A 26,790-nucleotide genomic window follows, 5' to 3' on the forward strand; every position below is an offset into this window, starting at 1 on the left:
CTGGGCAAAGGTTCATGTCGGCGCGAGGCGAAATCTCGCGAGGCCAACTGTGGCGTCATGCGGAAGGCCGCGGTGAACGCCGACCCGCTGCGGAGAGAGGCTGGCCGCGAAATCTCGCGGGAGTGTGACGCGCCCCTGTCTGGAGGGGAGGGCGAGAGAAGCGCGAGGGATGGTTCAGCAGTTCTGCCTGGGCACGAGAGGAGGGGGAGGCTCGCGCAGCTCGCGTAGTCTCCTCGAGTTCAGGCGCCTCCTTGTCACGTAGTCTCGAGGGAAGCCGACTGAACTCTCGCGCAGCCGGTGGGCCTGGGGAAGGCCGTTGCCTGAGGGGGGGCGGCGGCTGCGTGACGCAGAGGGGCGTCGTCCGCCTGGTCCTGAGGCCTCCTTAGTTGTTGCCTGAGGGGTCCCGCGGAGAAAGCAGCCGCCGCCAAGGCTTCCAGTGGGCGCCGCTGTCCCGCTCGAGGGTCGCGGAGGGCAGGCCTGTGACCAACTGAGTAGCTCTTCGGGGCACCGCCGCCCTCTGCGCAGGCGCCGCCGGGGCACGGCCTGTTGCTCAACCCTGGAAATGAGGAGCCGCGGGCGCTCGCTGTTCTGGACGCCTGGGCGGGGACGCGCCCGATCCTCCTGCGGTGATGGAGGCCAGGCTGCTTCCTCGGCTTCAGCAGGGGGAGGGGGCGCAGGGAGGCTGATCTGCCCAGGCGTTCCTGAGCGCTGGTCAGAACAGCCCCCTCCCCGCCCCAGTTGCCCTTCAGTCTGGCCCAGTAGTTGTGGGAGTCCCTTTCAAGCAGAAGCATTGCCTCTCAGTGCACTGAGGCAGCGGTTCCCAAGCCTTTTCGACTGGCGGCTCCCCTGACCCGCTGGGCCACTGGCAGGGGCTCCCCATAAGGGCTATGATCGTATACATTGTATAGGGTGGTAGGTTTCTCACAAGGTCCCCTGGCTGGTTTCTGTGGCTGCCACAGCCCACCATTTGGAAAGCACTGCACTGAGGGGAGCTTCCTGGCTGTATATGGGCACAATCCTCACTAGGTCTACTCAGAAGTAAGTCCTATTTTGTTCAGTGGAGTTTACTCTCAGGAAAGTGTGGTCAGGATTGCAGCCTCAGCCGTGTTTGCACACAAGGCTTCACATGCAAGCCTGTTTTTTTTCCCTACAGTGGTCGTACAAGTGTTTAAAATAATTCAGAGAATATTCGCACAGTCTGACTTAAGTGCTTTCCAAGACAGTCCTACACATATGTGCTCAGAAGCAAGTTCTATTGTGTTGAGTTACTCTCATAAAAAAGCAACTCACCTGAGAATTCAGAAGGCTTCAGAAGCTGCATGAGGGCCCAATCCTATCCAACTTTCCAGCTCTGGTGTAGCCACAGTGCAGCCCCATGGTAAGGGAACACAGGTTCCCATACCTTTAGAAGGCTGTGGTGACTGACCCTCCACCACAGGATGTAGCAGCTGGGTCAGCACAACTTCACCAGCACTGGAAAACTGGATAGGATCGGACCCCGAGTCTCTCCCTTCCTGGTTGCCTACTATTCACTATTTTAGCAAAAATCTGTGGGGATTATTCTGTAGAAGCTTTATCTCTAGCCGCTGTGCCCCTGACAAACAAATGACATACATAGGACAGCTTCTTCCCAACACTGCTGTAGGTTGTGATCACTACAACAAAACACAGCATTTATGTTTGCCAGCAGCAAAAGATTTATAACTGAACAGGTGACTTGATTTGTCCTTGCAGTGCAGCGTGTCCATCAAATGTGGGTTTTTTGCATATCTGATACACGTAACAATTAACTGCATATTTTATCATTTGTATATTTTTATTTGAAGATTTTTATCCATGCCTTGTGATTTTATAAGTACTGGACTTTATTTATATTAGTATTTTAGCTTTGTTCTGGCTCTCACCTAACATAAGCAGACAGTTTGCTTACTTGCTTACCTATGAGTTCAATAGGGTCTTCTTCTAAGTAGATCACATAGAACTGTGACCTTCAGAGTATTTGGTAATATTTCAATTAAAAGCTAAAGTTCACCAAACCAGAACATCCCTTACCCTTGATGAAAAAACAGCTTCTCATGAAAATACAAATAAGGCTGGAGGTCAATTGCTTTGCTAAGGCATCTGGTATGTGGGGGCACAAATATTTTTAAAACCCCTATATAACAAAATCAAACACCTCTCCATTGCATCTGGGAAGTGGTCTGGAAGTGCCTTTCTAAAGCCTCCAGGAGGCCTTCTGAGGCCCAGGGAGGCAGTGTACAACCACTCTGACTGGCCAACTGCTTTTTTCCTGGGTCTACCATCACGGAGGATGTGGTTTGGCATCTCCTCAAGGTATGGTACCCAGAGCAGTGTACCCCCCCTGCTCCCCTTAGCTATGTCACTGTTTGAAGTGGACAGTAGTTTGTTTATTGTCTGGTTAATAGTTTTTAAGAGAGATTCTTGTGCTCTGAGAGAACTTCTCTTAGATACATATTTCTTTTGCCCTACTGTTGCCTCTTGGCGAACAGGCTTTACAGGTTTTTGAAGCCATATACAATCTGTTGAACCTGTTTACGGAAGGCAAAAGTAGGTTGCGTATACACACCATTAGTGGCAATTCCTGTTCACTCCCTCCCCACAGCTCTTCAAGTATCACAGCAGTTTGATTTTTTCTTTCTAGTGAACATAGCTACTCTTCTGTAATTTGTAATTCTGTAAGTTCATAGAATATTAGCCACCCTGTAAAATCATAGACCACCACAGAATGCCGTTGCAGAATTTGAAGACCTCTTTGCATTCCCTCTTGATAGTAGTTACATTGCCATACCCTCTTATCATTGCTGTGGAGTTATTTTACAAAAAATTCTGAATAAAAATAAAATATGTTTTTTCAAGGATTAATCATATTTACAGGATTTTTTGTAAGTATTAGAGACAGACATTCAGTGTACTCCTCCACATGTCTACTTATTGTAGAAAAAAGTCTTACTGAGTGCAGTGGGGCTTACAGGTAAAATTGTATAGGATTATAAAACCATGCTTTGGAATTCGCTTCAGAATGTGTCTTGCATGATGAGCCAGATAAAACCAAAGGCAGTTTTATATTCCTTTATGTTTATAACTTGCACAATCAAATGAAATCAGAGTAATAAGGCAATACAGTAGTCCTTGGAGGAGTCTACAGGGAAGTTCTCAACTTGGCCTACTAAATACCATTCATTTAATGTTGTTGGTACAGGAGAACTTCCTGGTGGATTGTGTCCCTTGTCATTATTTAACTAATTTCTACCTACCTTGTTGCTCAAATGAACCCTTCCTGGAATTCGTTGCAGTTAACTACCATGTTGGCTGTAGCATTATCGCTCCATAGAGAAAACAGAATCAGAATTTACATTGTCACTGTAAAGCAGATGTAGACTTGCTCTACAACCACCTTTACTTCAAAGAGTCTTAACCTGTCCTAGGCTTCAGGGGGTCCGTGAACTGGGTACCAAAAACATATTGTGTGTATATGAACTTTTTTTTTAGGAGGGGGTCCATAGCATTCATCAGATTTTCAAAGGGTTTTGTGACCCAAAAAATGTTAAGAACCACAGCTTTGATGGGGCCCATTCTAATCTCATCCTAAGTTCCCTAGGGTTGAAAATAGAGACCACTGAGTAACAATTCCCTTTTGTGGAATTGATTTTGTGCCAATCACACTCGGCCTACAGTACCTCAAAGGTCTGATGTGAGGTGTACATGTGTTGCCCTCACTGTCACAAAGCCCTGCACTGGCCATCTCATGGTATGTCCCCCCACTTGCCCTCTGATGATAACTGGGCTACTGCTGCCACTGGTTTATTTCTTTAATATATTTATATTCCACCTTACCCCACTCCATCAGGAAGTACCCAAGATGGCTGACAATATTATTTTTGTCCCACGTAGTAGTCCAGTGGGCTCACAATCTTAAAGGGGGGGGAAAGTCCACTCTTTTCCTCTGCTTCACAGGGGCTGAAATTAGTTAATGCTGTGTTAATGCTGAAGTTAGTTGGCCCAGCTGGGTTAGTTTTCTGATGGCCATGGGCCCATGGCCAGTGCCTGACTTGGCCAACCCCTGACATCATCCCTGGCTGCCCGGAGCACCTTAGAGGAAGAACAGGAGTCAGGTGTAAATAATATTATATAATAATGGACTGGGAGTGAAAATGGAATATATGCTTTCTTGCTCTCTAGAAGACCTGTGGAAGGTAGTAGGTGGCTGCCAACCACCACTTTCATCTTCCCACATTGTACCAGTACACCCATTACAACTGTCAGGCAGGGTGGGGGGATGAGTCAAGTAAGGTTGCTAACTAGCCAGGAAAAAAAACAACTAGGTTACTCTTGATCTGTTAACAGCACCTTCATGTACAGAAATAAGCAAGCAAAGGTTTTTACATAATGGAGATGAATATTATCATCTGCTAATTTCCACAGATCCACGTTTTATTACAGGAACAACTCCAGGAGCTGGTTAAAAAAATGTTGCCAGCCAGAACTGCAAAAAAAGCTAAGAATTTTAGGAGTGCTGGTGTTGCTTACTCATACTTCAATGTTATACCTGTTTGAGTTGGTCTTTGTGGCTCAGGGTTAACTCAGGTAAGGAAGAAACATTTAACATTGAATGTTTTCTCTATCGCTAGGGCAGAATGAAAAATCCATAAAGCAGAATAAGGGCGCAATCCTAACCCACTTTCCAGCACCGACATAAGGGCAATACAGCTCCAAGGTAAGGGAATAAACATTCCCTTACTTTGAGGAGGCCTCTGTGAGTGCCACCCAGCTGCAGGATGCAGCACATGCCCCATTGGCACTGTTATGCCAGTGCTGGAAAGTGGGTTAGGATTTGGGCCTTAATTTAATTGGATTAAATAGGAAAACTGGATGGAAAAATCCCTCTTTTTTTTTTTTTTTTTTTTGCAAAGGACTGTATTTCTTTGACAGATAGACCTGTCAGATATTTAACAGATATAAGCCAAGCCCACATGCAGCCCAATCAGATGCATGCTAAGTTTCACTAGTTCATTGGTGCATACTCCTCAGTAAGTGCATCAGACTGCAATGGTAAATCTGGGCTGTAGTCAAGGGGGAGGAGACGCTGGGATTTTTTTTCAACAGCAGCAGTGCTCAAGCACTGCCTTTGAAATGTTTTTCAAAAGACTTTAGTAGAGAAGAAGCATCAGACTTAGCAGGTGCATATGCTAGTGTCTGCTTTAGGCCGCTCTCTTTTCCACATTTGCTTGAGAGATTCACTACTATGTGGCAGCTCATGCTACATTAAGGCTATAATCATGTTCCTAGAAATAGGTCCTGAACACAGTGGGACTTACTTCTGAGTAAACTTGCATAGCACCAATATACTTTTTATCTTTATTTGCTTTTTTTAAAAAAATAAATTTTTATACTTTTGTTCTAAAATTATTATAGCCTTCTCCAAGAGTCTGGGATAAAATGAATGATCTTTAAATGAAGTATAATAGTTTCAAAGTAGAGATATAGGGTAGGAGAAGAGAATGCTCTAAGGAAGAAATTGTTAATTGATTTGCTATTGCTGAAGAGCAGGGCAGGGCATCATGCTGAGGTTGCTCAGACACTTTAAAATTTGCCATTATTATTATTAAGAATATTTGTTTGCCACTTTTCAACAAAAAAAAGTTCACAAAGCTGTTTATGGAGAAAATAAAGTAAATAAATTGCCCCCTTTCCCAAAAGGGCTCACAATCTTAAAAGGTACAGAACAAACACCAGCAAAGAGCCATGAGAAGAAAGACTATACTGGGGTGACAAAGGATATTTAGGCTCCTTTTGCTAAATATAAGATGAGCACCACTTGAAAATGTGCCTCATTGCCCAGTTAGCAGTGGTACTATACCCCTGGGATCCATCTACACGCAGAAGCAACGACCTGGGCAGAGATGAAATGCTCCTGAAGAATAATCACTTCTGATCTACAACACAGGACTTTAAATCCTTCAACTCCCAACAGTGTGAATAGTGTTTCTGGGGCAGCAGGGGGAATAACATGACTTCTGCAACCTCTCTGCAGGTGCGTTCCCAAAGTGCAGCAGATGAAAGTAGAGCAGAACTCTCATGTCTTTCTCCCTGAGCACTATGTATATGTTGGAGCTGAAAAGTTCATGAGTTCCTATGAGGTCTCTCCACCCACTCAAATTAATACCAGACGGCACCTGACCGTACTTGTTTCATGGTAGTTGCCTTCAGAAAGGAAAATGGAATGCAGTTCATTTTGACCAGTAGAGGACACCAGACACCACCTGAATCAAAACTCTAATCCAGTGCTTCCCAGCACTGGGACCCACTTTTTAAAATGACAATCACAACCCGCTAGACTAGTGTTTCCCAAATTGTTGTTTGGAACCCACCAGTGGGTCACAAGTTGATATTTGGTGGATCATGAAAAATTTTTGAAATATTTTTAAAAATCTTTGCAAGCACCATTACCCAGTTTGCAAAAGAAAATGGTTAGCTGGAATGCTAACCTGAAGTATGAGGTAATATTCCTATTCCCAATTAAAATATCACTTTTTTATTTAGTGTAATATTTAGGTTGTCATCTTTGCATCAAGACGTCTATGCAGAATAAGAAACAAATAAATTTCAAGACCTGGGCCTTCTTCTATGTTCTCTTCCTCCTCCGTGACCACCTTCACATAGGTGGGAGGCTGTCTGGAATTCGTACTACTTGAAAGAACAAATAAGGTTCCTCTGTCTCATTGAACTTTGCAGCAGAATTTCTGTAATTTTTGAGATTTCCACCCCTTCTGAACTTACTCTGACTTGAGGCTCTCCTAACCCACCACCACCAACCAGTTCTGCAGGTTACATGTGAGGATTATCACATGCAATTAAGCGCAGGATACATATATGCATGCAAGGATCAGTTGAACTGAAGCATTGTGCAAATAACATAAAATGATTATGATTCTTTTATGACTTGCTGCTCTATGCTCTTTTTGCCTTTTTACTACTTTTTATCTGACTACTGTTTTTATGATATGTGTTAATATGCTTTTATCTGTTTTTAAATTATGTTTTTAATCTGTTTTAACCTGTTGTAAGCCGCCTTGGGTCCCTTCAGGGAGAAAGGTGGGGTAAAAATAAAGTTATTATTATTTATTATTATTTAAATGAAGAATATATTTCCTGAGCACCTTTCTTTCCATATGGAACAGGGGGGACTTGGGGTGAAGCATGTGCAGAGTTATCTTTTCCCATCACCACGGAGTAAAGAAGAGGGAGGTTTGAACCCTTTCACCTTAGAAATGATGAAATACTTCCAGCACCCACAACCTAAGGTTACCAACTTTTTTTGGGCCCTGCTCTTATGTCCTTAACAGCCTGCCCTCACCTCACCTTCATATCAGAAAAAAGTGACTTAATTTCTGAATCTCAGGCTGCTGTTAGAGGTACAAAGGCAGGGTCAGTTTTTAAAAAATGGTCAACAAGTTTATCCACACCCTGAGCCCCATGCAGGGGGGGTAAGCAGTGCACTGAGGTTATAACATACACCTTCCTGGTGATGAAGTGACAATACAGACACTAGTCCATCAAAGCTAAGTGAAGCTGCAATGAACGTGTAAGGCTGCAATCCTAACCACACTTGCCTGAGAATAAGCCCTATTGAACAAAATAGGACTTACTTCTGAGTAGACCTGGTTAGGATTGTGCCCTTAATCTTTAAGGTGCATTATTTTCTCTGCTTGTATAGAAGGAAGAAACTGGCAATTCCATTTTTACTCAACAAGAGTGATTAGAGACCCACAAGTGAGCACCCCACTGCATAAAAACCTTCTTATGGAAAAGAAGGTGTGAGCCCTATTCTAAGTAGGAGGCACTAACTTGCAAATCTGTGTGACACACCCTCCCCATAAAGGATACATGAATCCTTTCAACTTCTTCATCCCCAGCAACTCTGCTCTAGAAAGCTCCACCCAAAGTTTTATCAGCTGGGTTCAGCTCAGGCTGCCTGGTCCTATCCCATCTATTATACTGCCAGTTATGGTTTCATTTTGCTTTCCAGTTAGTCTTCTTTGCACTTTTTCTTTCTTTCCCTGCATTTGCTTTCTGGTTTCTCCAGATGCAGGGCTTCTGTCCCAAGGGCGGGCCCATCTGCAACAGGCCCGTGAGCTGGCTCAACATCCCCACTATGGTAGCTGTTGGATGGGGGCCTTGGCGCTGCTGAACATGGGATGTAGGGAGCTGGATGAGGAGCAGCAAAGCCGCATTGCACTTGCATTTGCCCATTGTCACCTACAAAGGTGAGTGGGCATGCCTGAATAGTGGGAGGTACAGCATGGAGGATAAGAACCCTGAATTTTAGCATCTTTCAGGGAATTTTAGGGACTGGGCACTTGAGTGTTGGGGAAGAGATTGCTCTTTTGTTTTCTGCCAGTTCTCTTGTGCCCTTAACAGCTCTGTGACAGATAGATATACTATAGGTGAAGGGCTTAACTACATTGCTATGCTGGAGAAAACTGTTTCTGGAAAATCTTCCTTTTAAACACTGACAGGGTCACATCACATGCACCTGTATAAGGCACAGGAACACTGTTAGGGGAAAATAGTGCTCATTGTAGATGGATTCCTTGAGTAGGGTTGTTGACTTATTTGGGGTTGTGGCTGAGGCTTGCAAGTTGATAGGCAAGGACAACATCAGGGATCCCAGCAAAGGAACAGTGGACTGGTGGAATGTGTTAAATATTTTTGTTATTTATACAATCCCCTCAGTGAATTAGATACTTTTTGAGGAAAAAAGATAAGACATTTACAATCTAGATTTTAACAGAGGAGGAAGGCTAGACTGTTGGCATGGATAAGGAATGTTGACACAACTGAGCCTGGAACTGCATGGAGGAGTCATGGTCTTGATATTTTACATTTTGTCTAGAATGTCAAAATATTTCCAAGGCTGTCTGTACTCTGGAATCTCTTTCTTGTCCCCACCCTCTCGTGCTTGCTATGGCTGATTCCATGTTTTCTCTCCTCCTGAACAGGTCTGGTAAGAGGTTTCCCCCCTGTGAGCCTAGCAGCACTATCCGTCACTGCACACAGCACATGGACTCGGTGGCATTTGGGGTCTACACAGAGTTCTTTACCCATGCTCATAGCATCTGTTATTTCCTGCACAGTGAGGCCTGGCAGCAACGAGCTCAGGATACTGTGCACAGGTTAGGAAACCTGGATTTTTTTTTCTTCTAGAAAGTAACAGTTCTTTCCAGTTCACCTTTTAAAGGACAGGATACAAGGCCATTGGGGACAAATTAAAATTGACAGAGCTCCTTTGGAACCAGCAGCTGGATTATTGGAAAAGCTGGATCCAAAATTAATTGTCCATACTCAAAAGGCCTTGATACCACATGTGTGTGTGAGTTCTAGTACATGCACTCACACCTGGCTGTAGAAAAAAAAATATGACAACAGCATAGTGAACTAGCAAGAAGAAGTGTTTAATTTGATCTGTAACAAAATTATACAAGATCAGCACAGTGACAATTTGTAATTAGTGATAATGACCTAAGAATATAAGAACAGCCCCACTGGATCAGGCCATAGGCCCATCTAGTCCAGCTTCCTGTATCTCACAGCAGCCCACTAAATGCCCCAAATGACCTCACGACCAAATGACCTCAAAGGCAGGGCCAAGCTTTAAGCCAATTGAACTAATTGTTCCAGCCCCACACCTAAGGGGGTCCTGTGCTAGGGTTAAAAATAATTTTTCCATTCTACCATAGAGATATAAAGTCTATAATAAATTTTATTTACATTCTAAGATTCTGTAGACCTTGGCTGTGAACCTGCAGCCCCACAAAAAGATGTTTCCAATTGGGCCCCCTGCAGGTTCTAATGTTGACCCTGCTCATGTCATACTAAGGTTGCAATCCTATCCTCACTTGCCTGGGAGTAAGCCCCTTTGACTATAATGGGGCTTACATCTGAGTAGACATGCATAAGATTGGGCTCTGACTCTGTAATGTGATAAGAAACCCAAGTCACAATTCAGACCTCATATGAGGGTACTGAGTTTATTATAAATTCTAATTCATTTTTTTCTGTGGTACCACTAGTGACAAACTATATTAAAGAGACACAAATACAAGTCCCCAACACTGCTATAAACCACATTGCCAACTCTGCCCCCGTATTTACTCAAGCAACACCATTACAGAACACAATAACGTCCACTATGTTAGTACAGATTCACTCACTTACTTGTCCTCCAACATCCTATATGCTATTATCTGCCAACAGGGCCCTTTGTCTACATAGGACAAATGGGCCAGTCTCTATGCAAAAGAATAAATGAGTACAAATTTGACATCAGAAATGGTAACATTCAGAAACAAGTCAGGTAATACTTCAATCTAAACTCATTTTGCTGTAAATTTCAAAGTAACAGTTGAACAGAAAAACTTCTAAGAGAGACTAGAGAGAAAAAAACTGAATTGGAATATAGTGGGTTTTCTTGTTGCATTATAGAGTTAATTAAAATAGTACTACTTAAGTCATTGTCACTGTGCTGATCTTGCACATTTTAAGCTCGTTACAGACCTACATTGTTTAATATTCTCTTCTTGATTCATTCTGCTGTTTTCAGTTTTTCTTTGATAGTTGTGTGCATATACACACATGTGCCAGTTTGATGAGGATTTCACTTCATGCATCTGATGAAGTGTAATGTCGCTCAGAGAAGCTTATATTTAAATAAATTTGCTAGTCCTTCCGGTGTCACAGGACTATTTGTTGCTTTGCTGCCACAGGCTAATAAGGCCATCCTCTGGCTCCTCTAGTAGTGGTAAGTTGAAAAATATATAGGCTGAAATTTGGTTTTCTAACTGAGCTGATGCACCAAAGTAGGGCATTCTCTCTCTCACTCTTCCTTTGTGGGGGGCAGTGCCCAAGGGTGACACTTTGATTCCAGCATTTCCCAGAGTAGGCCAGCTTCAGTGTGACAGGACAGTCTAATTCGAGAAGCATAGCCCATCAGATGTGCTTAACATCAATGCTGGTCTAGCTGACACTTGGAGAACATCTCAGACAAGATGCTCTCTACATGGAGGGGCTGAACCTAGCCACAGTGCTGCATTTCAGCTTTTTACCTGGGGGGATAATTAGAGTCCCCCATCATGGTGAATACTAAGTTCAAGGAGTCCTGTGCTCTTGAGTTGCCTGCAATTGTAAACTACTGTGAATGTGGCATCCGTCTCTGGGGCTCTGCAAAGATGCAAGTACATTTCCATGCTTATATAGCCAGGGCAGGCAGAGGACCTACTGCCTGCACATCACAATTATTCTATAAAGTGCATAACATTGCCTCTGGCATGGAATGCAGAAACTGATGCAGGTATTTAAGATCCTCAACTGTAACAATGTAAATACTGATTAACATTTCTAGCCCTCATTTGGTGTAGGAAAGGATTCCAAGGTAAAAGGATGTGACAGTCACGTTGCTTGTGACCTCAGTCTCTGTCCTATCTTATCAATTCAGCACTCTGTGTTCCACAGTCCCAAGCAATGCTATTATTAAGCAATCAAGTCAACATCTGCTGATTCTGTGCTTTTAGCAAGTGGGTTCACAGGCATGCAGAACAAATTAACAACAGTATTTATATACCGCTTTTCAACTGAAAGTTCACAAAGCGGTTTACAGAGAAAAATCAAACAACTAATGGCTCAAATAAATTGAGCCCTGGATAGGGCAATATATGGGGGTTCTGACTCCAGCCTCTTATGTTCTTTGTGGATTGGTTCCTGCCTCCTTGGCCTATATCAGGCTGATGTCTGCTTCAGAGACTGTGGCCCACCAACTGGAATCCACCAACCGTCTTGCTGAAGAGGCTGCCCGGGCACAGAATGCCACCTTGCACTCTCAAGAACGAATCCTGAGAGATGGAGAACTGCTACGGCAGACACTGCATGACTCCTCCCGAGGTATTGTGTTCTAGATCTGGCATAGTTTGGTTGGGAAAAGAAGAGATGACTGATGGTGTTGGTCTCTCTCTGCAGGCATCCGCCAGGCCTTCCAAGAGTTGCAGGATTCTGCAGTTGAGCAGCGAGTGGCCTTTGCTGAGATCTTCAACCGGGTGGCATTCCTGCACCATTTTGTGGTGGGCGAGTCCAATGCTCTCTACTCTGTCTTCTTCCACCTCCTGAGTGGGGCTGCCAGCCTGCTGTTGACCTCCAGCCAACGAACTGCAGGAGCTCGGTGAGAAAAGGGATAAGAATACAAGAGAATGGAGGTATTCCTGCCCTGGGGTGTGCCAAAGGATCCAGTAGTCTTGGTGAGCAGAAGAGAGAGAATTCAGGGCCCATTTAAGGGTCTCCTGAAGCTGGCTTACTAATGGGACAAGGAGACTTTCTCTCTAGATGCTAATCAATCCCAATCATTGGGGGGGCTCCTAGTATTTGTCATTGTTTCTTTCATGGAAAAATTGAATGTGTTATGAAAGAAAATCAATTCACTGCTTGCTTTTCCCACAATGGTTTGGCTGTTGGCTAATCAGTGTCTCTTACAGGGGTTTTGTTTTTCTCCATACTGTGCTAAGTCTGTGATAAATTACTACAAGGCCAAGGAATTCTGCAAAGATCTGCACTGAAAATTACCAACTCCCCCATGGCTGCTGTTTGATCAGGAAGAAATGTTCCCTTTTGTGGCAAAGAGAGTTGTTTTTTTTCTTGGTGTAATAGCAGCTGCATGGGTGCCAAGTCAGGACTGGAGTCGGGACAGGAGTTAAAGACCCCTTCCTAAGGTCCAGATCAGTCACTCATTCATGCTGTTTAATAAATAAAAAGCAGATACACTGCTGCATAGTCTATAAACTAATGTCTACCTTAAAGGTAGTTTTTCATAGAATTTGAACATTGGCCAGAATGGGGAGTTCCTATTGTTACTGTCTTCTACACTAACATGACATGAAGGACATGAAAAGGATAAGATGCTATGCAGTGCACTACATTATTACTTGGTTACACTCTAAATTTCCATAGCAGGGAAGGAGGCAGGAAACAGCCCTTTCTGATCACTGGAAGAAACATATGCAGTCTCCCTCAGAATCTGATAAAAGATTTAGAAATCAAATATTGCATTCAAAACTTCTTTTCTGCATTCATTAGGGCTAGAAACAGGCTCTGCATTTCTTTTGAGGTTCTCAGAATGCCAAATTGACAATAGAATCTGATATGCATTGCACAAGTGCCCTTGAGCCAAGGACATGTAAGAAATACACAGTTTCTGCTCTTACTGTGCTTTTCTCCCTCCAGGTTCATTTTGCTGGCCTTAGTGGGAGCTAATGTTTACCTGGAACGTGTCATCTGCAGCCTTCTCATGGATAACTCAGAGAGTGGCTATGACCTGACGGTAGGACCACTGCTTGCAAAAGTAGGGAGGGAGCAGGGCAAGCTACAGCTCCCAAAATGTACTGTGCCTGAAGTCAAGTTTTGACGCTGATCTCTACTGAAGTGCTGTCGCACTGTTTAAGTGTAGGTAGCTTGATGTGAGCCGATGCCCCCTCTTTCTCCCCAGCACTGTGATGTCATACTTGCCCTTGTCAGGGGAAGGTGTCTGCACTGCAGCAAGCTTCTTTTGGAGGTGCGTAGCAGAGGGGAAGGGATAGCAAAGAAGATTGTGCCAGGAAGAACCAACTGAACTGAAATTAATGATTCTGAGAGACTGTAAGGAAGTTCATGGTGAACCTACAAAGCACTGCTGGATCATGCTCAGCCCAGGTTGACCACAGAGACTCAAAGATCAGGAGAAGGGCCATCTTTAGTTTGCCCCTGGCAATGAAAACATGGAACATGAATCCAGGAGCTCAGGAACAGAATCTAGGAGTCCACTTCGTTTCCCAATCCTTATTTTAACCAAGATGACACCCATTCCAAGAACCTTTCCAACAAGGCACTGTGTCCCTTGATGTTCATGGACATGCAGTGAAATGTGCGGGTAGCGTTATTGCCAGGGCAAAATTCTGTGCTAAGGAAAAAGTTGGCTTCTACAACCTGTATACATTATCCAAGCTGGGCATCTGGGCATAAATTCTCTGTCCCTTAGTTTTTATTCTTCTGCATCCTTGAAGGAAGTTAGAAGGAAGTTGAAGGAAGTTAGAAGTTGCCTTGAATGAAGCCAGACCATTGGTCTGCCCAGCTCAGTAATGTGTCTGCTGATTGTTGGTGGCTCTCCAGCCTTGGGGTGGGGATCTTCCCCACCTTTACTGGAGATGCCAGGGATTAAACCTGGAACATTATATGTGCAAAGCAGAACCTCCTGTTTCTGCTATTCATAAGGAGAGATCAGGGACTAAGCAGAAGCCTTGCCCCACCCTGCATACACTCTCATTCAGCAACCCCTCTGGCTCCTGAGACTTTGCCACATATTGCCCAGGAACATTCAGATGGTCTTCCTGGTCAGAAACTTGCTGGCTGGAAATTTGGTTTTCTTCTTTTAAAATGAAATGTTGATAGGAGGAGAGGTATGGAATGGCCTAATGCCCCATATTGTTTCAGCTACATGTACTCAGTGAGACATGGATTGGTAGCACCAGCATGTCTCCCAGTAATGTGTCTCCCTTACCATGTTCTGCTCTTGCCTGGAATTGCTGCATGCACACAGCCCTGGTTATTACCAGTGAGGTGGCTTTTGCTGTTCTATTGGTTTAAAAAGGAAAGGGAGATGGTTGTGCAGTAGCTCCTCAGCAATGTTGGTTTATTAGAGCAAAATGAAAAAGTAGCTTGAGCCGGCATTTGAATTAGGGGAAGAAAAGGCCCTTAATAAAATCCATGATTCACACTTTGATTTTCCACCACCTCAAAGTTTAGCAACATCTTGCCCACTGTAGCTAACTAAGAACTAAATGGACTTCACAAAAGGGGGTTGAGCCCCTTCTGGCTCCCCATGCAGTTTCACGTGCTCTTTGATTTTGTAAGAGCTTAAGCGAAGATGGTAACTGATGAAGCTGCGAAGCAAAGCAGTTAGTTATTTAGGAACTGTAAGGACTCTTTGAAGCAGTCATTGTTTTGTGCAATGAATATGGAATTGTAGGGGATGCAGATGTTTTTCCAAAAAACAATACTTCTGTTCCAGGGATATCATGTTTTCCCAATAATATTGTGTGCTTGGAAAATGCAGTGCCCTGCCTCCCACCCACCCCCCTCTATTGGAGTCATTATTTCCCAAGGAAGGTAACTGCCAGCAGCATCTATTGAATAATACTTGTCATGTGAATAATGACAGGGGACATCAATTCCCCACCACTACCACCCCCAAAATACTGAATATATACACACCACGTCATTCTGAACTTGAAAAGCATGGTTTGCTGCAGTATGTTGACGGTGTGGAGGATTGCTGCAGTGGCTTTCTGTCACCTTAAAGGAAAATGTATTGCTGGATTAAATCAGCGTACCCGCACTGATGTAAAGTGAGGAAACGCTGATCTGGCATGGTCTCTATAGATAAAGAGTTGCAACCATCCATTATTATACCAGTCCAATCAATATTGCTGCATTCTGGGGTTTGTACTCACCTGATTGGTTAAACAATAAATCTTTTGAATGATTGGGGGGGGGATTTGAATGCAGTTGGGGGGGGAGCAGTAACCAGAATGAAGATAATATGGCTGCTAGCTTTGAAGTAGGGACAGTATGGATTCAGTTGATGGAGGGCAGTTTCTCCATGGCTCTTAGCCATGATAGCAAAATGGGTCAGAGGCAATATACTTCTGACTATCAGGTGCTGAGTACGAGCAGCAGGGATGACTGCATGTCCTGATTGTAAACTTCCCCAAACCATCTGGCCAGCCATTGCAGGAGCTGAAACATGGTACTACTAGGTGATCTTTGTATGGTCCAGCAGGGCAATTCTTATGAGATCCGAAAAGCAAGCAAACTCCAGGGGTGGAGTCACAAAATCCACTGGTTGCTGTTACCTCTGCCCCTTGAGTCTTGCCAGGATGCTAAGATTTTAGAAATCAAAATCCTAGTAGATTGCTTCCCCCATCCCCCACTTTCTTAGTTGTTGCTGTAGAACTTAAAGTCATGTACAATAGTCTTTTTTTTTTCTTTTTAATGGAAACTAGTGGAAGGACAAATAGCAGCAAGATTACATCCTAGCATCTTAGTAGCAGGGATGGGACCTCGAGACATGAATACTCAAGTTGTGAAAATATGCATTTTCCGCGACTCATGGGAACTTGAGTCACCCCTGTCACTGACTCGGAACCTGACAAGGCAGTGACTTGGAAATGAATCAAGACTCATTTAGACATCAGTAATGAAGTCTCATGATTTTTGTGCCTGTGACTTGGTTTTATATCTCTGTGTGCTTGCTTACTATTTTTTCGCCCCTTCTGCATTGTGCTAAATATCTCATAGGGCAATCCAGAAGCCAGCATTCAGACTGGCACAAGTAGCAGGTGTGGTGGGAGGAGGGTAGGTTGGTTCCAGGAGGCAGGGGGGCTGAAGGGGAAGAGGAAGGCTTAACAAGTCTGGGAGACGGAACCAGAAAAAGGCAGAGGCAGCCAGGACATGGGGGAGGGAACAGGCTCTCTTGTCCATCTAGGAAGGAATGGACAGTCCATTGGATGAAGGATGGGTGGCCTGATTTTTATTTCTGGGTGAGGCAGGGGACAAGGAGGAGCCCAATGGAGGGGGGAGGACATTCTTGCAATAGCAACAAATGGCTGGATGTAAGTCCAGGGAAGGGGCAAAGAAGGCGTCCACCCATTGTTGTGTCTGATGAGGTCAGCCTCACCTGTTCACCCCCAGATTACCTGTGTGCCTCTGGGCTCTGTGCCAGTTTTTCACCCTGGAGCCCTGTGTGCAATAGGCTGCAATGTGCAGCAGTCCTACCCTCCATAGTTACCAGGGAAGACAGCCTCATTGACCAGCGCAATGGGACTTTTGAATAGACCTGCAAAAGACTGGGTCGTAAGCCTCCCGGCTGCCGCTTCTATTCCCTCATGCTGTCCAACTGCTCCTTCCCACCTTGCCAAACTCAGACACTTCCCTCCCTGTTGGTTCATCCATGTTGTACTGCTTGGTGCTCCTTCTGACTGCGGAATCAGGAGTTGTGATGTGAATGGGGGGTTATCGCTATGGTTTGTATTGAACCAATAGTTTTTCTGCAGTGCTACACTCACTCGAATAACAATACAGCTTTTGTTTACATAAATGAAATGAAAATGGTGGTTGAAGTGAAAGACTTAAACACATTGTTGACTGCAGATGGGAAGGAAACATCAGGGGAGTGTTAAAAGAGAACACACACCCCACCAGCACCTGTTTTTTTTTCCTGTGGAGCTGCACATGATTCGCGCCTAGACTCACTTTTCAGAAAGACTCAGACTCGAGTCAAAATGACTCTTAAAAGGCTCAGATTGAGTCTCGACGGCCGCCTGTTATGACTGACAAGTGAGTCAAGGGATGGTGGAAACTTGAAACTCAACTCGCAAATCTGGCACATCCCTGCCTAGCAGCAGGACTTCTCCCTCATCCTGCCCCAATCTACCATGCAGTCTGGCAATCATGCTATTATCTCTGGGGGGCGGGAGTGGAGGGTAAGAGCCTGGAGGTAAACATGCAATTGGATTTCTCACTGGTGATGTGGAAAAAGAGGCCCAAGATTCCCAACATGCCAATTATTATGGCTGCCTCATTCCATTGTAAAAAGCATTCTTGAAAGATGCCTGAACAATCTTTGTGAAGTGAATCATCACTTCTCTGGACAAAACCTTGACTAGAAAGCTGTGATTCAATTAACACTGGCCCAGTTTCTTTCTCTCTCTTACTGGCACAGTTGGGTAACCGCACTACCACCTACCTTTGGCTGAATAATTTGTTCATTTGACTGGATAATTCCTTCTGTGATGATAAATCTGTTGTGGCACCATTTATATATATCCTGTATATCTTTTCCTCATCAAGGAAGGTAGGTTGGTTTCATCTACAGTGCCATACAGGTTTTTAGGTCCTCCTCAGTTGGCCCCCATGATTGACAAATTTGTACTGATAGATGATTGACAAAGGTGTGAATTCATTTTGCAAATTGAATTAGGAGATGGTGGAGAGGGTTAGAAGCTCTTAAAGTTGTATATCTGGCTTGATTGCATGGAAGGTAGACCAAAATGGCAGTTAGGTTATTTGTAGCTCAGCTCTATACCTGTTCACTCAGAAGACCATCCTATTGAGTTAAATGGAACTTACTCTCAGGTGTGTATGGGATTGCCACCCAAGAGCACCAAAGGACAAGGTTTTGGGCTATATGTATGTTTTAAAAGTACACCTGTACACACATGCACATGTGTGCACATGCACAAACACCTGAATTCTGCAACTTGTATAACTTATGAGAGGTAAACTGCTATCTATATAGTAAAAACTGTCTTGATGTATCAGACCAAAGTCTGTTTGTCCAGTCAGATGCCCCTGAAAGCTCACAACACAACCAGGCATCTCCCAATTTTCATCTGGTATCTGTTAGAGGTACATATTGTCTCTGTACATAGAGGTTCCATTCAATTATTGTGGCTAAAAGGCATTGATGGATCTATATGCCATTTTACATAATTATTTCCCTCCCCTCAACTATCTAAACTAAGTAGCCATCTCTACATCTTGTGGCACTGAATTCCGTAAGTTGATTAATTGCTTCTCAGTTTTCAAACTGATCTCTGCAGCCACAAGGGCTAGAAGCAGGCCCTTCTGCATGGTTGTCAGAAGCCCAGGAGGCCTTATCTCTGCATTTAGTCATCATGGTGTTGGTCATCATGAAAGCTGATAAGATTCACCCTCGGGTTTGGAAGATAAGCCAAGGAAGGCTGAGGTCCCAGGATGGTCCAAATAAGACTGAGGTCTCAGATTGTTTTCGGTCCTAAAATACTTTTGTGCAAGATGTTTAGCTATATCTCAGTTGCATTAACTTGTGTCTCTTCACCTTAGGAGAGCATCTCCTTCTGGGTAGGCCTGTCACGCCGTGGTTTTGCTAGTCTGGGCTTAGCCATAGTGGTGTATTTTATCTGGACCTACAAGGATCCTGCCCAACAGACTCAGGAGGTGCTTCGCAGTCTACAAGACACCCAGACAGAGATTCAGCAGCTTCTGCAAATAACAGGTAAAAAAGGGTGAAGAGTATGTGGGAGCTTTAGGAGAGAGGGTCTTACTAGCTACACTGGACCACCTTATAGAAACATTGAAGATGCTTGCTTCAGTGTATAAGAATGAGATACTTGCTTGAACTTCTAGATACAGATAATAACCCTTTATTATCTGTATCTAGAAGTTCAAACAAGCATCTCATTCTTACACACTGAAGCAAGCATCTTCAATGTGTGAAGCACATAGTGTGATAGGCTGGGGTGGAGGCAGAAACTGGTACTGAAAGGTGCAGCCTGGATAACAAGTGTGTGTGAGTGACTCTCATAAGTGCTGCAAGCTCCTGATCCTGCTCCATCTCAAAGTCTTGAAGTGTTGACAGATTTTTAAAAGCCCAGTTTTTTTAAAAAAGTACATACACTCACATTTGCTGACCTGGAGATGGCTGGGAAATTGAGTGCTGTGGTTGCTTAGCAACCTGCCACCTATCCTCTCCCTTTTCTCCTTGCTTGGCAAGGCAGTTGACTTGGGGCTCCTGAAAATAAATAAATAAATAAATAAACAAATAAATAAATAAATAAATATTTATTTATTTATTTATTTATTTATTTATTCAGACGACAATGATATGGTAAATTATACCCAAGGCATAAAAGAATACAAATGCGAAGGGTGCCTCTGTATATGTAATGACGAAAGGAACTACAGGGAAACTCCTCAAAAATGTGCTGTGAGGAGTCCTATACATAGCCCCACTGCATGTGCTATCCTCTCAAACACCCTTCCTTAATTTCAAAATGAACAATTATACTTGAATCCCATTTTCCTATCTTACCTGGAATATAAAACCTCTGGTCTGTAGCTTACTAATCCATGCAGCCCCAAAGTTTCTTTCTAAATAGGTGTGATTTCTTTTTCCAGAGAGGCTACTGGCTAAGCCAAGTCTTCTGCTTCAGGACTCTGATATAAGTACAGAAAATGAGGTATTCACAGACTCCGGGTTCCCAGAGCCACTGGCCTGTTCGGACTATGGAGCCAAATTGCAAGTCACGGAATTCTGGGCTGACAAGCAGAAAAGTGAGTGCTGCATCCAGGAAAGAGCAGGAGGGCAGCACATGGAGGACAGATTAGGTAAAAATTTATACTCAGGGCTAATCTATGCAGAAGTGTTGGTGAGTGTTGGTGCACATTTATTGATTTAACATTAAACAGCATCCACAGGGGTAGGCACGGGGGCTGAGGACTGGGACTATGTGTTATGTTAAAAGGCTGTATGTAATACAGTACCGCCCCCCCCCATAAACAAATTGGCTCTGGCATTCCATGAATGACTGTTAAGAATAAACTGATGCTGTGTGTTCATCTGCTTTCAAGCCCATCTGTGGTGCTGCATGAGGATTTTGTAACAGAAACCAATCCCAGCCTGTAACCTCCCACTCATATTCCCCCTGGGGATCACAAACTCAGTTTGGGAAATCCTAAGTTAGGATGAGTGAGCTTGGCATAGAGGGGAATCTAGACCCTCTGAGATGAGAAACGTGGCTCCCCACTTGTTTCTGAGCTCAGTTCACTGTTCTGGTATTCAGACATTTAAAACCCTACAAGTAGATGCCTCAAGGAGTGCTACTTCCCAAATATGCTTATTTGGCTGTCTTAACATATGGCCCTGTTCTGGGTGGCATGGAGAAGCAGGATCTTTTCAGCTGTGGCTCCCTCCCTCCCTGTAGAACTCCCTGCTTAGGCAGATTTCTTTGGCCAAATTGCTGGAGTCTTGCTAAACAGCTAGTAGAGACTTTTTCATATTCAGCAAAACTTTTCTTCTGTCTGATGGCCAAGTGTTAAATGTGGGTTGATTGGCTGTTTTAATACTGCTTTCTAGTAGGATGTGTGCTTTTCTCTGTTTATTATTGTTGACTGCCAAAGCAGCCTATGTTTAAGCTCACTGGTGAAATATAAATGTCCATTTAAATATTATTTTCTGGGAGAGAGTTACTTTTAAGTTCTGATGAAGAGGAAAATGCAGGTTAGCATGGACCCTAAGCAAGAACACTGGCTTCTCCTAAAACTCACATCACTATTTCCTCTAGTGGAAGAGGAAGAGGTATGGACTAGCAGTCCCAAGAAGAGACAGTGCTCCCCTTCCCGCACTCGTCGCTCCCGGACCCGTCATGGGAATGTTGCTGCCCCACTACTGACAATGCCTGTACCTCTGGAGGGGGTGAGCCTGTTGCATGTGCTGTGGTTATAGGGCAGAAAAAAGGGGGGGGGTGATTGGAAAAAATGTAGCAGAAGTTTTCAAACATAGCACTAAGAATCTGTTTTGCTCCAGTGTCTCTTGTTCAGCAAAATGCTAGAACTGGAACCTTGAACTGCAATCTGATGCTGTCACATACTGCTTATCTTAGTAAAGATAAGCATCTTATGTACACGAAAAGCCAGTGGTCAGAGTATTGGTCTAGGAAGACATGTGTTTGGATTCCCACTCAGTCATGAAACTCAGTGGGTGCTTTGGAGCTGTCACTATCCCTCAGTCTAACCTACTTCACAAGCTTGTTAAGATAAAAAGGGGGGGGGGAAGGAACTTTGTAAGCCACCCTGTTTAAAGGACTGTTGAGGAGTTTGAAGAAACACATTTCTGAAGATGTGCAATACAGGACAGTAAATAGTGAAGTTGCTGTGCCAAAGGCAGATGAGCCTTAATGCAAAAAGTAGAAATGGGGGAGGGGGAAAGGCAAAGTAAGAGAGAATCTCTAGCAAAGTGGAGTCTAGACTGTTGCAGAAAAATATTGGGGGCTGGATTAATCAAAGGGCTATCCACGCATAAGGTGAGATCTCATCTAGTTAGGGCTCAGAGTTAACTTGAAAGGGGGTGAGCGAACTCAAAAAACATGTTCCAGAGGAAACGTAAGGGATCTTAATGGGGAGAAACATTGGACATACCGTATGCTACATAAATTGTCCAGTTTGCATACATTTCCGTAACTTCTCTCATGCTGCTTAATTTATTCAGCAACTGCTAGTGTGTGGGGGGGGGGAGATATGCAGGGCACTTACTCCCTTATGCCACTGGAAATCTTACTTTAACTACATTTCCTGATGTTTAGATTTCAACAGGCATTACACACACTGGTCCAGTTATAACAGTGAAGAAGCTGAGAAGGTACACTTTGTTCATGCTCTTGCAGAATGCACAGTCCTAGCTAGGTCCAGTGACCACATGCCTCTTTGCTACAAGATGCTGAATTCTGCAAAGACACTCTCGGCTCCTACACTCCCACTGTTTCAGATTTTGGGTTTAGGCAGAAGCATATAAATTAAAAGTGAATGCACTACTAAACAAAAAATGCTTTTTGCTTTAGTAAGCTTAATTGAGTTGCATAAGAGAGGGCAAAGCTCTCTCTTCCTGAGACAAAACGGGTATTTTAAAAAACTAGCATTGATTACAAACACTCCTGCCTCTGGGGAAGTTTCCTGGCTTACTGCATTGCTGCAGTCCTACTGCAAACGGTGGGATCTGGCTTGCAGCCTGAAATTCAGGCAGGGCCATTTCTAGCACCTAACCAAAGCTCAGGTGTTAGACAGGGCTCAGTAACGCATTACAAAGGTCTTTAAGTGAAATCTCCCTTGTCTGTTGCAGGCTTTCCAGTACAACCTTCGGAGCCGTCGGCCCCTGGGCAATCCCACCTATCATTAACAGGCTAGTTACTCAGCCCCAAATGCAAGCGAAACCTTCAGAGGTGTCCTCTTAACATGCACTTGTACAGCTCAAAGGTGAAATCTGTTATTGCAGCATTTCCAGCTTTGTAACCAGGGCGTCTTGCTCCGAGGCAGGGAATAATTCTTCTCTCTTTTTGTTGGAGCAGGGAGCCAGACTCTAATTTTCCTCCACACAGAAAGGGATACGTGCTATTGACTGGAGAATGGATGTTTTGCTGGAACAGCCTATGCAGAATCAAGACTAAAATGGCTGAGATAGGGTGAGCACTTTGCTGACCCTTATTAAATCACAAAATTGTGTCTTCCTTAAGAAACTAAGCAATTTGAATAGTGCCATTGTTCATTGTTACGCTCTAAGGGCTAAATGTACCTCCATCTCTCACTTTGCTTCATTTAAACTTGTTTTTATTCTCTTTATTGTTGGCAACAATGTTTTTTGAGAGAAAGAGTAGCCAAAATTCTCCCTTACTGCTTCCAATCTGATATGGAAATAGAAAGTCTTTTTGCTCTAACCTTCCTGCCAGAGTGGAGCTTTAACTAAAAGTATTTTTGTGTCCCCCTGAGTTCCCATTTCAGAAACAGGGGATCCCAGGCCCTTACCCTTGTCTCCTGGACCTTTGAAGAGAAGAATCTTCCTGACTATACCTCTGTTCAACAAGGCAACATTAACAAGTCCAAGAACAGGCTGTGTAGGAAGTGGAACAAGGCTTTGTACAGTGTGGAGCAAACATGCAGCTGTGTTGAGGAGTTGCAGCAGAGCCAAGAGTCAGTCTGATACTTTTATTAACATACTGTCACCAATTTTAACTCCTTAATAAAAAATGTGTTTATAGATACCACTCTGGGCTTTGCATTGGAATAAGGCTGCCAGTTCCTACAATGAGGTATGAATATTGTAGGGTACCAAGTCTCCCCCTGCAGATGATGGTGTGAGGAATATCCTTTGAGGTAGATAAATGAAGTTCCAGTGCAATTCTCCTCTTCTGTACAGGCTGGTACTCATTCCTTAGTCATCTGAGAAGCTGAAATTCATGGCTGCTGTCAGTGTTGCAGAGAGCTTGGTGGCAATTTTCTCTACAGAGGTATGAGAGGATAAAAATGGGTTAGATGGTCCAGCAGTATCTTTACTTTGTCCGAGTGCTCCTGGAGGGAAGAGGGGGAGTCACAGCTCATCTAGGGTAGCCATTTATTTAGTAGTTAATCTATATACTGTTCACTGGCTAAAAAGGTCTTGTGCAGAGCAGAAAGTCACACAAACCCTAGCAGAGCAATAAAACTAGCAGAATCAAAGTTCCAGAACTTTATGTCTGCAGGCCTGTGCAATTAAAGTTACTATGCAAGTCTTGTGCTCTGCTCCCTCACAGGGAGAGATATGAATTGTTGATCCCATTTGTATCTTTCTCCCTTGTATGAAAAGGGCATGACTAAAGTCTGCTCTTCTCTCTAGGTAGGCTCAAAGGATTATGAGTCGGCCCATATTTGCTTATAAGACAACTGCCAAGGAGATAACTGAGAACAAACTATCCTCAGCAAAAAAAGAACCCTCTGTTAAGCAACCCCTTACCTGCACGTTTTTGCTGCTTTTTGCGCCTCTTGCTTGCTGCTCGCAGTCCCTGCCCCTGATGCAGAGGATCCAAGGCAGAGATCTCCTGTAGATTAGGAGCCCGGGGCAGAGCCTTCACTGCTTCCACAACAGTCTTGCTCTTGGCTTTCAGCTCTATAGTCATTGGGCCAAACTAGGAATGGCCAGAGAAAGATCTCAATTAAATCATTAAGAGATGTCCACTGAGGGAAAAGATGGCAAAGGAGGAAGCTGTACTCCATTTCTGCAGAATCCCTAAAGACAGGAAGATTCCACATCCTTGCAGCTGGCTCAGCCTAGAGTACAGTGCCAGAGTTGCTCAGTCATATATACAGAACTTTGCCTAAGACTCAATGGTGGTCTCACCTACACCCCAGTATTTCTCTCCAAAAAAGCAGTTCAGTAGAGGTCTCTTATGAAACATGTTACAATATTCTGGCTAAAAGGAACAGGGTTTGGTATGCTGTTACTTCAAAGAAACAGAGTGTGGCATTGGGCATAGAATTCAGCGTAATAAAAAAATTTTCTTTTTTTATGCTTTTGCTTGGCAACTTATGCTTGCCAAGATGCACTTAAAAGGATGTCACAAGGCCTAGAAAAGTCTCAGAAGCAGGTAAGGCTGCTGCACAAGATTTCCCTAAGTCAGGACTTCAAGGCCCTGTATTCCCCTGCAAACTGATTCAGCAAACAACAGATTAATAAATCAGACGAGGCAAATATGCTTAAATTGCATAACTTATACAGACTGGAGAACTCACGTTTTGATGGGACAGAACTTTGATATTTTAGCACAAGAGTCTATGCAGCCTTGCCAAAGAGCATTTACTGGAGCATAAGCTACTGAATCTGCTCATAATCCTGTCCAGAACTCTGAGCTAGTGGTTTAAACTCAGACTAGTAGGTGCAGCTGTTGGCAGCCACAAGCTGGGGTTGCCTGTGGGGAGGGGATGAGAGAGAGGTGCGTCCCTATTCTGTCCTGCTTTTCTTCCAAGTTGCTCAGGGCAGGATAAGGGGTGGCTCTCCCAAGAAACCAATAATATAGGCAAAAGTGAGCCTTACCCCCAACTACCCATTGAGCTTCACAGATGAACCTAAATCTTTAAGTTCAACACTCAGGTCATGCTAAGCCCTGTTGGCCTTCTGATTTGGTCCAGGACTTTAAAAGGTGATGTTCCTGTTGACAGGAGATGCTTTTCATTCTGCACTTTGCTTTTGGAACATTACCTGATAGCCATTAAGTAAGGATTCCTGTCTTGTGGGCAAGAAAGAGTTCTCTCTCTCAGTAGCTGCTGGATACTGGTATCTGGTGGATACTGCTCCTAATTTGTATGAGGGAGGAATCTCACCCTCATTCCAGGCAGCTTAGGCTTCCAGGCTGTCCCCAGTAGCAAGCCAAAATCAAACAGAGCTTAGGTGTTTTCTAGACTGAGACATCCCAGTAATGTAAAAGCATAGGCATGTAGCTTTGGCTGTTCTCTGACTTGCAAGATCAGTTTAAAAAGTTTCTTTGGCTTCAGATCAAGCCATAGGACCTCAGGGCTGCTCTCAAACCTCCCTCCAATCACTCCACACCTAGATGGTCTCTACCTCCCTTCTTATATATCACTCTTCCATCTCACCTCCAGTTTTTCTATTCTCCCCCTGCCAGACACACAAGTCTGAATTCCTGCAGACGGTGTTCTCTCAACACCCACAACAATTCCAAATTATGATGTCAATCACAACCAGCATTCTTACAAAACCTAGCTTTGTGTGAGGCAAAACTTCCAGGGGCCTGGCCAAATCATACTTGACAAAATGAGTGCTGTATAAAAAGGCAGGCGACAGATATCCACAGCTAGTACCTTTAAATTGAGGCATGCTATATATTCATACCTCTTTATCCCCATCTTCTTCCATCTTGGTTTCTTCTTGCTCCTGAAGACAGAGTTCCTCCTTCTCATCCATCTCCACCTCTGCTCCACTGGTAAGGCCAGAACCCTCCAAGCTGATGCCAGCAAGGCTGGAAGGCATGTCTGCAACAGACCATCCATAATTCTCAACAAGAATCAAAGGGGCAGAAAGACCTATTGTCTTTTGAATCATAAAAGTAATCTTAAAGCCAGGAGAGGCATTAGCTTAACAAACAACTTCTTCACAGTAGCCCTCAGTGGGCTTTCAAAGTCTGATAAAGAAGGATGGAGGAAAAAGAAATAAGATCAATAATCCCTGGTAGTTTCCAAACCCAAAGACAAGTCAATGAACATACATTATCTCCTTGCTACTTTACCCCTTCACAAACTAAAACAAAAACCAGACAGTCTCCAGGTACAGCCCAAATTAGATTGTTAGTACTTTCCACAACACTAATGTAAGATCTTGGCTCAAAATAAAAGAAATGC

At 43.9% G+C, this 26,790-nt stretch overlaps 3 protein-coding genes across 8 annotated transcripts in view; 1 reads left to right on the forward strand and 2 right to left on the reverse strand.

The window, feature by feature from the left end:
- Positions 1–116, reverse strand: part of HUWE1 (HECT, UBA and WWE domain containing E3 ubiquitin protein ligase 1) — a 119,139-nt gene extending 119,023 nt beyond the window's left edge. Inside the window, exon 1 of the mRNA XM_066614323.1 lies at positions 1–116. The gene's annotated coding sequence lies outside the window, so the exon portion shown is untranslated.
- LOC136639799 (uncharacterized) lies at positions 9–23,685 on the forward strand. 6 transcript variants are annotated; one of them, XR_010793732.1, is made up of 11 exons: positions 6,073–6,681; positions 8,105–8,285; positions 9,021–9,194; positions 11,798–11,955; positions 12,031–12,229; positions 13,285–13,381; positions 18,958–19,129; positions 20,032–20,241; positions 21,198–21,328; positions 22,748–22,881; positions 22,974–23,685. XR_010793732.1 is itself a non-coding variant. In XM_066614338.1 (10 exons), the coding sequence occupies exons 2-10, from the start codon at positions 8,188–8,190 to the stop codon at positions 22,802–22,804; spliced, it is 1,296 nt and encodes a 431-aa protein (XP_066470435.1). In that variant the 5' UTR covers positions 9–1,038; positions 8,105–8,187; the 3' UTR covers positions 22,805–23,685. The 6 variants fall into 6 exon arrangements, 5 of the variants coding, with proteins under 5 accessions (XP_066470435.1, XP_066470437.1, XP_066470434.1 ...); XM_066614338.1 differs by lacking the exon at positions 6,073–6,681 and adding an exon at positions 9–1,038 and having other exon boundaries at positions 22,748–23,685; XM_066614340.1 differs by lacking the exon at positions 6,073–6,681 and adding an exon at positions 9–297 and having other exon boundaries at positions 22,748–23,685.
- The window catches only part of GNL3L (G protein nucleolar 3 like), a 19,459-nt gene continuing 16,269 nt past the window's right edge, over positions 23,601–26,790 (reverse strand). The window contains exons 14-16 of the mRNA XM_066614334.1: positions 26,285–26,424; positions 24,392–24,563; positions 23,601–23,901 (exon numbers count right to left, since the gene is read on the reverse strand). Coding sequence (XP_066470431.1) covers positions 23,834–23,901; positions 24,392–24,563; positions 26,285–26,424 — 380 coding nt within the window. The 3' untranslated portion in view covers positions 23,601–23,833. The remainder of the gene's footprint in view (positions 23,902–24,391; positions 24,564–26,284; positions 26,425–26,790) is intronic.

Source organism: Tiliqua scincoides, chromosome 2 (genome assembly GCF_035046505.1).
Source record: "Tiliqua scincoides isolate rTilSci1 chromosome 2, rTilSci1.hap2, whole genome shotgun sequence".
NCBI lineage: Eukaryota > Metazoa > Chordata > Lepidosauria > Squamata > Scincidae > Tiliqua > Tiliqua scincoides.